Source organism: Carettochelys insculpta, chromosome 16 (genome assembly GCF_033958435.1).
Source record: "Carettochelys insculpta isolate YL-2023 chromosome 16, ASM3395843v1, whole genome shotgun sequence".
Classification (NCBI taxonomy): Eukaryota; Metazoa; Chordata; order Testudines; family Carettochelyidae; genus Carettochelys; species Carettochelys insculpta.
The window spans coordinates 36309590-36322528 of record NC_134152.1 but is presented as its reverse complement, the minus strand read 5'-3'; the positions used below and the strand labels follow the sequence as shown (position 1 = coordinate 36322528).

At 42.7% G+C, this 12939-nt stretch overlaps 1 protein-coding gene across 8 annotated transcripts in view; it reads right to left on the bottom strand.

Moving 5' to 3' along the window:
• The window catches only part of TSC2 (TSC complex subunit 2), a 51006-nt gene that overhangs the window by 14682 nt on the left and 23385 nt on the right, over positions 1-12939 (bottom strand). Inside the window, exons 22-32 of one of the 8 annotated variants that reach the window (XM_075011133.1) lie at positions 12724-12913; positions 12176-12269; positions 11730-11832; positions 11467-11561; positions 8471-8599; positions 6670-6834; positions 5583-5735; positions 5290-5402; positions 3744-3941; positions 2632-2847; positions 845-913 (exon numbers count right to left, since the gene is read on the bottom strand). In XM_075011133.1, the coding sequence (XP_074867234.1) occupies positions 845-913; positions 2632-2847; positions 3744-3941; positions 5290-5402; positions 5583-5735; positions 6670-6834; positions 8471-8599; positions 11467-11561; positions 11730-11832; positions 12176-12269; positions 12724-12913 (1525 nt within the window). Of the gene's footprint in view, positions 1-844; positions 914-2631; positions 2848-3743; positions 3942-5289; positions 5403-5582; positions 5736-6669; positions 6835-8470; positions 8603-11466; positions 11562-11729; positions 11833-12175; positions 12270-12723; positions 12914-12939 lie in introns of all 8 variants that reach the window. The other 7 variants (XM_075011135.1, XM_075011132.1, XM_075011134.1 and 4 more) reach the window with 7 other exon arrangements.

Genomic DNA, 12939 nt, shown 5'->3' with positions numbered 1-12939 from the left:
TGTTTGTCACTTTAATAGTCTTGTGCCAACACAGCAATGCACAGTTACGAATAATCAGCTATTCCACAAAGGATTTCCCAGAGAAGGAAGGTGGGATTTAATTCACCCAGTGAAGCCTTGCAGACCAAATGCAATGCAAGTGCCGTGCTTATAAGTATCCATTTTGATTACCATCGAGAGGTCTGATGTATTTTGGAACTAGATTACAGCCTCAAAGCAAAAGAAGGAAGATTTTATACAGCTACTGAATCTGCAGAAAACAATAGTTTGTTACACATTTCTCCCTGAAATAGTTTTGGGGTTCTTTAGTTTTTTCTAAAAAACTTGTAACTAGCAACTATACAGTAGTTTCAAACTGTGCCTTTCTAACCAACTTCTCTTTTCAGACCGTTTTCCCCACTATCAGTTTTGGTTGACTGCTTAGTGCAATGAGAAGGGATGGATTTAATTTGTGTGGAGCTGTACAGACAGCATTGCAGGAGCTATCCCTAAAAAGGGGCGCCTTTGGAATAAATAAAGAGAACACAAACCAATTATCAAATCTAGCTTAAAAATTAGGAAACTTGGATCTTTCATTATGTCACTATAGTCTTAAGTCTTGTCACCTATGACCTCAACCAACCCAGAAAGGGCTGTATTAAAGTTGCTTGTGTTTGCAAATGTTGTCTCTGGCTTGGACTTCCTCATGCTAGTCAAGATCCCATTCGTCAAAGGTAATGAGACCAGCAGGGACAAACAGGAAACATGGAAGGGTGATGAGGTATGAGGGAGACAATTTCTATGAATCAAAGGTGTTCTTCTATGGCAATACTTTTTTTCCTTAAAGATATATATATATATATACCTGCCCAGGATATGCTCCTGTGCAACTTTCCTTGACAACTGGACTGGTACAGGGAAGAGAAAGAAGCCACTGCAAAGGGAAATCAAGTGAGCAGCTACATCAAAAGGAAGGAGAGACTTGTATGAAAAAAATAAAAAATAAAGCACAGAGTTTAAACGTAACCAAGAGCCTATTTAAAAATAAAATAAAGGCAAAGAACAAGCTGGGGAAGTCTCACTGCATGTAAAAAAGGGAAAACTTAAGGGCAGACGGTCTTGTTGAGATGAAGAGGCAGAAACACAATCCAACAATCAGACTCAGAAATTGCTCTCTCTGGAGAATTTTTTTTTTTTTAGACCTACAGCAGGGGTTAAGTTTATGAGGGTTCCAGCACAAGCAAGAAATGAGCCCAGCCAGTTTCTGCCATTCATAAACTTCACAAGGGCCATTTAAATATGCACAATTTAAACAGCAGGATATGGATAAAGGTTCACACATACAGAGATTTAGCCTCTTTAAAAAGAATATATACATTGGCATTGCAATGTCAACACTTCTTAAATGGAGATCGTGCCAACTGATGATGTCGAGTCTGTAGTAAGACATCAGCTGAATATGAATATGGCTGAAACAATTCAGTTCAGATTCAGAACTCTGTGCAAGGTGCAACCAACCAACAAGCAGGTCTTGAGCTGGCTACTTTTAGCTTTCTCCTACCTACCAGGAGTTATTTGTCTATGCATCAGAACCTGCAGGAGTTCATAAAATTCAAAAAGCCTGCTAGAGCAGATGAATATTTCAAACAACAACAACAAAAGAAGTAACCCTCCAATTTTAATTGCCTGCGCACATTCTGAAAGAACGAGATCAGACCCCGCATACACAAGGTTTAACAGCGAAGCTGACCCTGGATACAGGCAGTTTCATTTGGTTCCCAGACAAGCTGTACTACCCCTGACAGCACCACACAGTCTGGTCTGCTATTAACTGTGGTTCAGTTTCATGGAGTTCTAAGCAGAATGTGCTTTAGATTTACTCTGAACAGGGTTAGCTCACAAGGCTGGAAATGTCAGTGGTTTGTCAACATTAGGATTTGCAATATTATTAACACCAGCAGAGCAGTACCAGAGCTAGCAACAGCGTAAAGCTGGCCCAAGCCTCCTGGGGGCAGAGAAGTGGATATCTGAAAAATCCACCACTGGAAAGTCAAATTCTTCAAACACTCAAGACTGACGATTCAAAGATATCATTTCAGAGGCAAAACCACCCTGTTATTAACATGACTTGCCCTCTGCAGACTGAAGACACTTGCAAAAGACAGCAGCAATTTCTCCTGAGCAGGAGTGTTTGTCACAGCCCATCATCTTTGTAACCACTGCTCAACAGAAAAGTCTATACAAGAGGTTAACTAAAAACACAAATGATGGAGAAGATCCATCCAGACACATGGACAGTCACTGACTCAACCTTAAAATAAGAAGCAGAACAAAAAACAAGCCCTGGTCACTTTCATTTGGGGCCTGTTTAGCTTGAGAGCGCTAAAAACATAGCTCCCTTAATGGAATAATGGGTGCTTAAGGAAAGAACTACCTCTCTTCTAATAAACCATGGGAAATCAGTCATGGCTTATTTCACTGGATACTTGGCTCATGAAGATTGCTGAGCCCTCCCCATCACGCCCTTCTTTTCTACCCTGTGCTACTAGATTTGCAACCTCTGCAGTAGTTCACTACAGAATACTACTGCACTCTCTACTTTTCATACAAGCTAGTGCCAGCTCTCTGGGACATACTATAATAATCTCTCACCTGTATTGGAACGCTGCAGAAGAGATGGTTTGGAAGTCCCGGTGGCCAAGCTGGAGGAAGGGACCGACAGGGACTTGTACAAAGCTGTCTCTCTGTGCTCCTTAAAGCGCTCTGCAGCCATGAGAGCATTGGAGAGCTCCTGAAGCGGCATATTGTTTATATCTGACGAGAAGGGGCTGAGTGGGTTCTCCAGGCTCATTAACCAGCTTGTGTTTCCTGGAGGGGAGGGAAAAGGTCAGGAAAGTTAGATACTCTCTCCTTTCGGAGACAGCTCAGACAGCTGAACTCAGCAACATAAAGGGGCCTGGGACTCAGGCAAAAATGAGGCTGAGTAGTTCTAAGGTTTTCAGCTGCCAATTGAAAATTTTAAATGATAATCAGTCCCTGGTGCCACATGCTTCTCTCTTCCCTGAATTTTGTTTAGCTCTGATGTTTTAGCTTCAAACAGGCTCTCCAAAGGTTTTCAACTGCTGAGTATTTTAATTGACGACAGGTCATTTGACATGATTCTCTCACAAGACAACTTCCAGGTGAACTATACCAAGTCTTGCATCCTTGTGGCTTTTGGACTATACTGGTGTCTTGAAATTTTGGGCTTTTTCTGGTTTTTCAACCTTCATGTCTTCAGTGTCATTGCTACTCCCTCACAAACAACAATCACACACAAAACTATTAGGCTGGCAAGCCTTTGTGATGTACAGCTGCGTAAATTTGACAGTGCAGCTCATTGTGGCTAGCACTGCTATACAACTGCAACAAAGCTTGTGCAAAGTACATCATGTATGAAGTCCATGAAGAAGTAAGGACTTGCTGCATGTGATCATCCTACTGATGTGCATGTATCATTTTTGTTTCTGGAATTCTATATATTCACTGTCCACCTGGATTTCAAATGTGTTTGCTCCTATTTTAGCACCCACAAGGTACTTAGCCATTCTGTTGCTAGTTTGATGGATCTAACTACCAATTTTGGGGACTGGCTGACAAATTAAACGTTAAGAGCAGAGAGATTAAATGTCACGGAAGAATTCCAGTTACAATTAGCGATAGAGATGGTTTTTTTCCATGTAATCCCAACGGCTAACCCTTTTCTGCAATTGGTTAAGGAGTACCTGTCGGCCTCCGGACTAATATTTCTGCCCAGCCCTGTGTCAGCAGTGGCACATACGCAGCCAGGTTTGTTTTTTCTTTCTGAAGAGGAGTGTGGGCACCAGGAGTGACCTTCTCTGGTCGAGGTGCAGAGGCAGAAGGGCTCCGTAACCCCTGGGAGGATGAGCCGTCTAAAGCACCAACCCGTAAGGCATGGCCACCTAGCAGAAAACAGACATGAAGAGTAAGAAAGGAAGAGCTCAGGAGTGCAGTTCAGAGAGAGCACTGGACTCAGTGCCAAGAAAACAGGTAATAAATAGTTCCGTGCACCTCAACAGCATCTTTGATCCATGCGTCTCACACAAATGAGTGGTAAAATTTGCCTGGGAAGCTGGCAGATGTACACACAAGTACATGGTCTCTTAAGGCAGTGGGGCTGGGAGGCTGGAGAAAGGACTAGACAGTTTCACCATGCAAACAACGACTAAGGCAGAGGTCGGCAACCTGCAGCTCTGGAGCCACTTACAGCTCCGAGTGCTGCCGGTGCCGGACTCCACTTACGACTCTGGAGGCTGCTGCCACTTCAACAACGCCCGCAGTTAAGAGGTTTTAGGAGTTTTTTTCGTTTAAGCAGCGGTAGCCTCCAGAGCTGCAAGTGGTGTCAGTGGCAGCAGGGAGCCCCAAAAGAGGAAGCCGGCAGCTGCCCGCTTGCTGCATCTGGGGGAAGCAGAGCTACGGGGAGGGGCAGCTGAGCCTTCCCTGCTGGAGCCACTCCAGGGAAGGGGAGGAGGAGGCCGGGCAGCTACCAACCAACAGAGGGAGGGCATGAGGGCTCTGCTTCCCAGCACGCAGGAGCTACTGTCCAATGCGAAGAGCTGCTCAAACCTCCCGTCGCACACTCAAACCAGCGCAAGTGGGGCTGGACTGCACGGTTTCCCACAGTTGTGCCCAGCCCAGGGGAGGTACCCAGCACAGTGACTCCCTCCCGCCTTGGAGCGCTGCAGGGTGTCTGCCCCCACTCTGGGCTTTCAGCTTCTCCCAGCTGAAATCAGTCACTTCCCTTCACACAGCCCTTAAAATAAACAGCCCGGCAGCAGTGGGGAGCAGCAGGAGAGGCGGTTGTCTCAGGCAGGTAAATCCTAGTGATGGGGAGGTAGGTTTGGGGCTGATGGGGGTTAAGCCTGGAGAAAAGGGTAACAACTTTCTATCTAGTACAAATCATTGTGGGCGCTGTTCTTAAAATAGGGGTGACAAAAATATGGTTTGACATTATTCATTAAGGACTGTCTCATATTCACATGCATTGCAGCTCTTGAAGTATTGACTTTGTAACTGAATTTGAAAAAATGGCACTTCTTGCTATTTCGGTTGCAGACCTGCGGGCCAAGGCCATCAGGCAGAAATCAACCACGCAGGAAAACCAGCTTTCATTGCTTATACGCACTCCTACTTTGTACTGTAATAAGACCACTCTTGACGATGTTTATATTTGAGTGTGAACATACATTAGGCTTGCCCAATAATGGCTGGAAATCTCCAAGAACAGAAATTTGCTCTGAAGTTGCTTACCTGACATTGACCTGACTCTGTTACGAGACCCTCTGCACACCTGCTGGCCAGCCTGAGATTCCAGCTTTGCTGGAGCTTCTTTCGTTTGTCTCACTTGCGAAACAGGACCTGAACTAAGGGGGGCGGGGGGGGGAAGAGAATTAGTAACTTAGGGGGGTATAATTCATCCCAGAGTGAGACAAAGGTAATCATCCTTCTTGTTTATGAAATCATAACTTCAAATCAGTTCTAACACAATGGGTTATAACTGGCATCATTGGGGGAAAGTTTGTAAAAATCAGAGTGAGGTTTACCTGGACTCTGTATTGCTCTGGAGCTGTCCAGAGTCAAGGCCCAAGAGTGACCTTGTCCCTGCTCCAACACTTGTTGTGATAGTCACTAGCTTGTTACCAACCAGCCATGTCTTCGTCCTTCCTCCAGCCAAGAGGAACTCTCCCACAGGAGACCTGGAAATACAGTCTGAAGTGAGCACAACTCACTTACATGGCCCAGCACCAGAGAGTCAGCGGGGAAGTTATCTCTGCCCTGGGCCTGAAAAAATTCCTGCTCTTTTCCCATTTGAATGACCATTATTTCTTGCAAACTGCACCAGGGTAAAACAAAACAAACAGTCAAAATTTAAGAGGTTTCAGGGTTAAAGACTAACAAAATAAATAAGGTGCTACATGACTGCTGGTTTGTTTTAGCTACCTCTTTGTTGCTATTCCACAAGGTAAAACTGTTAGAGCTAAAAATTCTCCATCAGGATGAAGGACAAAATGCCTCTAATATCAATTACTTCTCTGGCTTCTAAACAACAGTGCAAATTTAATCCTGGCCTTGATGCAGCTCACCACAGTACATTAGGTCTTATCCCTGCTACATGTCTCCTTTCTGGACAGCAGGTTAGATATCAGTGACTCTAATTTGTATGACACTTTTCAACCTGAAAACTCCCCAAAAATCAACAGAGCTTCTGTTGGGAAGGAAAATAGCAACCTGGCAGAGTGCATTACATTGTAGGTGGTGAGGCAGGGGGAAATTTAGCCCAAGTACTGGAAGCAAGCCTCTTCTCAAAGGAAAAGCATGCTAGGTAGCTTCAAATGCCACACAGAGCAGGAAGGTTGTTTAAGGTTTCATGCAAACAAACTGCAAGGCTTTCAACATATCTGCGCTGAGGCAGTCCTGTCAGGTTTTGATCAACAGCGTTAGGAGAGTTTTGAGATGCCAAATTTTATGCAAAGTCAAGGGAGGTTTTCTCCAGAGCAGATGGGTTAGGCATAGGAGACTTGCTGTGCTCCTAAGAATCTGGAATTTGATCCAGCAATTTCCTGCTGACAAGGCGAGACATTCCTTTATGCCAAAGAAAAGCTTACACCAGAACAAGTAACCGACTCCCACCTCTTAGGCACCGCAGTGAAATTTGAAAAGACATATCGGGCCATCATATCCAGACAGGTCTCTGTGAGTTCCAAGTGGAGGTTTTTTAAGTTGTCATCAGCCTGAGCCATGGAATTCTCATCTGCAGAGCCCAGGCTTGAACTAGTGATGGAGGTCTGTATCCTGCTGAAAGAAGGAGTTTAGTGTGTGTCAAGTTTCACTACAAAACAGTTACAGTACTGTCATCTGATCAATAGTAAGCCACCGAGCCATCTGCAAAACATGCACATGCCACCACAGGTTTCACTATGCCCAGACTTTCAAACCAGGGCACATCAGAATCACTTTCCAATCACCGTAATTATACGGATGTATTCCCTGTAAGCTGAGCGCTCGAGCAGCCACCCAGGAGAGATTCAGATATACCCAGCTGATTAGCAGAGCGCCCAGAGCTGGCAGCAGGTGTTTCTACTGATGGTGCACCTTCGCACATGCCTGGGTGCACATAACAAAATTTATTTTGCTCATGGATGGAAAAAATTAGAGGAACCACTGTCATACAGTCACTGAAGATGACACTTATGTCACCCCAGAGCCAAAAACTCATCTTGAGAAATGGAAGCATGGTTAACCTGTGCGTGCACAATTTGACCAGGATCAACTTTGTGTGGGGAGTGTGGTGCAGAATATGAAACACATATTAAATTTTAAAGGGCAGAAATAAAATTCAGAGTTATGCAAAATCTAGCTGAACACGTGGCAAAAAAAATTGCACTCTGCACACAGTTAGTAGTACATTGATATAAAGCAATTCTGTCTTCAAGTAACTATATGTTAAGCAAAGCAAATCTGGAACAATAATAGCAGGCTGTGTTACAGAACTCATTATAAGGAATGTCTTTGACACCATCATTTGCAGAGATCTGGCTGCAGCTCAGTTGGGTTATATGACCGGAACACTAGATTCTGAAGTTTCAAATGTACTTACATATCTGTCACTTCTATGCCCCCCGCCCCTCAACACATTATCACAAACAGAGAAAGTATCTGTAATGCAATTCCAGTGACAGTATGATCCTTATTTCTTATACCCTCATAGCATGCATTGGGGGTGGGGGGATAGACTTGTTGCCATCAAATTCCTAGTCATTAACTTAATATTCAATGGACAAATAAAGAAGCAGTAGAAAGGGGTTTAAAATTTTTAAAGAGGTGATATGGTCAAATCAAGAGTCTATGACCAAACTATTTCTTTTGGACTTGAACTGCTCTCTAAGGCCTGCTCTTCACAGCTTTGTCTCTTCAATACAATATCCTGGAGAGAAATTAATGGCTTGATGGTGAGTTACTTTATATCAACAGACTTCTGTGTCCTCTTCCCATCAGAAATCAAATGAACAATTCTCTCTGCTTTGCAGAGAAGGTTTGCTTGCAAGCCTAGCAGAAAACTGTAACATTCATTTTTCAAGTTGTCTTTGGAAGGCTGTAATTTAAAAGCTATTTAACGAAGGCTCCAACTAGCACAGAATGCAACCTTTTTATCCTTAGTCTGTACTCTGCGATAAAAGCAGCTTTCATGAATAGAGCACCACTGAATGAAAGCACAGGGTGATGTAACGCCACCACTACCGGCACTGGTACACCACAGGACAACCCTGAAGCTTTCCCAAGGCATATTTTGCAGACAGGACACTACATTTATTTTCTAAAGAGGTCATGCAAGCATCCCGCATGCAAGCCCTCCCTGTCCCCACCCACACTCGCGGCAAAGTTTCCAAGGGCAGATTCGCTCTTGGGTTCCTCCCCTTTAAAATGCCACTACCTGCGGACCACATGTTCTGACACACTGATGCTGCGGGATCGGAAGGCATCAACTGCAGAGAGTTCTTTCAGCTCCTTCACTGGAGGAGAGTTATTCAAGCCTGGCTTTGCATTTTTGGCTATTCTTAAACTACTATGTGAAGAAGCACCAAGCCCCGAAAGAGATGTAATTGCACAGGTCACAGGAAGGAAGAAATCATTGTAGGGATGGAGGTTGAAAGGTCACAGGTCACGGGGTCATTATTAGGGAATCCCAGAGGGTGATGAAAAACAAAACAAAAAATGTCAAAAAGGAAAAATTAAAACATAAAACCAAGCAGAGTTGAAAGCATACAATTCACATTCTGAAAACAAGATTTTAAAAAACACTACAAACAAATGAAATTAGTACAAATCAAAACAAAAAGGGGTGCAAATGATGGTTGGAATACTACTCTGCACTGCAGAATTAAAAATGGACATCAAGGTTTCTCTAGTTTAGAGTTGTCCTTGTTTCAATTTCCCACTGTTACTCTAACCAGTGGCTCTCTAGAAACATTACCACACTTAAATAAGATGAAGTGGGTCTTTGCCCACAAAAGCTTATGCTCCAAATTACCTCTTAAGTCTATAAGGTAGCACAGGACTTCTTGTTACTTTTAAAGAGATGTAATCCTGAGATCTAAGAGTGCTCTTCAAACACCACGCCTCAAAATATCTGACAAAACACCTTTGTTTCATCAGTCTGGAAACTGAGGCTGAGAGCTTAAGAGACTTGCCCAAGTTCTGAAAGCCAGTCAATGATTATGGTGGAAACAGAACCCAGGAGCCATAACTAATAATACAGTGTCTCTCAATTTAGACACACACAGGCAGCCATTCAAGTGATCTCCTGCCTCATTTGTCCATAATTACAAGATTCCTTTCCCAAAAGACTTTGGGACATTGGACACAAAACAAATTCTCTAATTTGTCCTCAGTGAAATCAAACCCACGGACCTGATCATGAAAACTACTGCTCACAGACATAGTGCCACTGACAGGGACTTCTTTCACAAACAAGAGTTTGCAGAGAAAGTCCACATTACTATCTACTTACAGTTTGCACCCTCTAAAAGAATTTTGCAGGACTGGCCATGCTGATCTGATTACGTTAACAAGGATTAACAGAATTAGTAGTGTTCCAACCCAATGAAATTAAGTACGTTTTGGGAAAAAAGACAGATTAACTGAAACTGCAAAATGAGAGATGATTGGCAAACGTGTCTATTCCAAATTTAAAAATGAAATGAAGAGATGATGGATTAAAGAATTTCAACTTGAAAATACAAGACAGGGTTTACAGCTCTGGCATTAAAGGCAAGGATGGTGTTTCTTTGCTACAAGATCTTTATTATACTTTGCAATTAAAAGAGGCATTTTCCCCAGAGCACTTAAATGCTACTACAGCCTCAGTAAAGAGAAATGCTGAAGCAAGTTCAGTGAACCAACTCCAAGAGGAGTCCAGTGGATAAGCCACCTTTGCAAAAGGCTGAGCAACTTCCAAACTACACCTTCTCTTCCACCCTCTGCAGATGCCACTTCAAAATATCATCAGCTGCTTCCAATAACAATAATACGTGAATGGACTTCACGGCTCTCCCTGAATTGAGGCACTAACTTCAAAACACCCCTTCCTCGTGGGATCAGTCTATTAAGATACCTTCCAATGAACTGTCTGTTGGCTACACAGATTTTAAAATGAGGACACTATACCTCTCCTCCTCTTATGAAACTGAAATCTAGAGTCTACTTCCATATAGCAGCTTTCCACAACAGACTTGTTTTTTGTCCAGTCTAATTTTTTCTCCCCCCTTTTAGAAGAGATCAGAAATCCAGAACACTCTCTCTCTCACAAATTTAGGGCTTGTTTATACTAAGCAGAAGATCAACCTGGTCAGGGTCAAACTTCTGGATTTCAATTTTGTGCATCTGCTCAACATGTGGCAAAATTGATCTCTCTGGGGTTGGCAGCCAAGCCCTGTATTCCACGCAATTGCATGTAGTAAACAGATAGACACCGGACTTTAGAGACTAGGTCTTCACTGAGGAAATAAGTCAATTCTGATATGTCGATTCTAGATACACAAATGCCATATCTGAAATTGACTTATTTTTCTGGTATAGACATAGCATAATAGAGCAGCCATAAGTGAGGCTATGAATCTAACAGCGGTCAGACAGGACAAAGATAAAGTGACAGCACTCCAAATCTACCCAACTATCCCAGTTCTACACATTATTAAAATCATTCACATGTAAATAATTTAATCATCCATTACTAAAGTATCACTAAGATGCAGTATTAAAAAGCCACTGAGATTAACAGAACATGCTCCCCCTCTCTATTTTTCCAGCCAGTACTATTTTGATTCACATTTAGAATGTAAGCTTCTGCAGAAGTGAGACAGCCAGGGGTGTTCTACAGGTTGAACCTCTCTCATCCAGCACCCTCGAGACCAGATTGGTGCGGACAAGAGAATTTGCCAGATGACAGGAGGTCAACATTGTCTAGCAGCATTACCGACACTTCCATTGCTTACTGGGCTGTTAGAAGACATTTAGGGATAAGTTACAGCTAAATAACAGCACCAAACATCGAGGAACCAGGACTGGTGGCTGTAAACAAACTTCATGGGACCATAGGAAACTTGGCCACCTCTATGATAAGTGGTTGTACAGCTAACTAAAATCATGCCAGATTATGGATGCTGCCAGATGAGAGAATTACAGTTTAGAAAGGTTCAACCTGTAGTACGAATATATAGCGCTAACCACCAGCTTGCTTCTGAGTTCAGGTTTAATGCCAACCCAGACTGTCTTAATACAGAACATTCTGGTTATCAGGCAATGTACACAGCACCTTTAAGGACACAGACTGTTCTATTCAGAAATCACAGAAAAATCAGTAGACATTGAAACAGCTCCCCATGAAGAACTACGCACCCATAGCTCCCTCTGGAATGGAATACATTTTACCTTTTTGGCCTCTCATTCAGACTTGTGCTGCGAGCCCTGAAACTGTCCTTCTCAGGCGTGTCATCAAATGAAAGGAGGACATTTGACCGCAAGCCCTGTCAAGTCAAATAGAGATAATGGTTCAAACTGTTGGTATTTGCAGCTCACTTGGTGCAGCCATGGACGAATTCTCAAAAGCAATATTTGATACCGACAGCAATAATATCCACAGACTGCAGTTCTCACACCACCCTTCATACTGCAAGATCCACAACAACCGTTACCTTTGTAATGTAGGGAACAAAGTCTTTCCGGAAGGGAAGGCGACATCGGATAAACCACATAGCAATCACATGGTGTGCCAGGCACACAATGTACTGGTTAAACCTGAACAGAAGAAAAGATTTCAACTGTTTAATTGTGCAATCTGAACACCTTTTTCGAGAGATGCAGTTCAATTCTAACATCACAGAGATGTGGAAGAGAATACAACTGTACGTTTAAGAGTAAAAGACACCTGGAGTGCACTTAGCAACACACACTGATTTGAAACTAAACATGGCCATCCCTCTGCAAGAAGACTCATATACCAAGGTAACACACACAATTATATTTTTCCTCTGTAAATTTTAAAGCACTTTACGAAAGGAAAGCCAGTCTCATTTCCTCCAGTTTACAGATGGGCAAAAGGAGAGACAAAATAAACAACAAAAAGGAGTTGTAAACTTACTTGGAGGGATTTGTATAAGGCAGAGAGATGGCAAAGACGCTAGCATACTGCTCAGCTGCAAAGTTCCTGTAGAGGTGTGGCAGCCTGGCTAGAGCTGAAATAGTTCAAGAAGAATATCATTTGTGAGGTCTGGATAGGAGCACTCTGCTACTGACTCCAAATTTTGCAGAAGGATCCAGCTTTTCCTAAACCACTTAGTACCCATCAGAAAGCTAATGTTGTACTGTATTCTGTTAATATTATGTTGAAAAGTGTAAGCTAACCCCAGATTTTCCACTTCTTTAACATTTTTATATGCAAAGCAAGTTTCTCTTTTGTCACTTACATCTGCATTAGGTTGCACAGCTGGCTTAAATGAGCAAGAGTTGATTACATGTTAAGACTGTATGGTGGCAAGACTGTACGCAACACTATGACTAGTGCACACTAGAACAAGTTGCATTTGAACTTAAACTAAATCAAGATGACTATACACTAACTAAATAAGACAATGAGCTTTTTCATAGCCACTGAAGAATAAGTAAAATAGGATTTCCATTGCAACTTACTTGACAAAAATTCTAAGAGAGGTATTGCCATGTTTGCCGTAGCAGAAATGTGGGTTAATTTGACTATCAAGACTGGCAGTGCCTTTATGATGATGTCAGGCATCTCAACACTGCATACTGATAACGCCACAACACACTGGTTTGCACAGCGATAAATTAGGCCATGTTCCAGACAATAAACCATTTCACGCTGTAACAAAAAAGACAGAACATCCA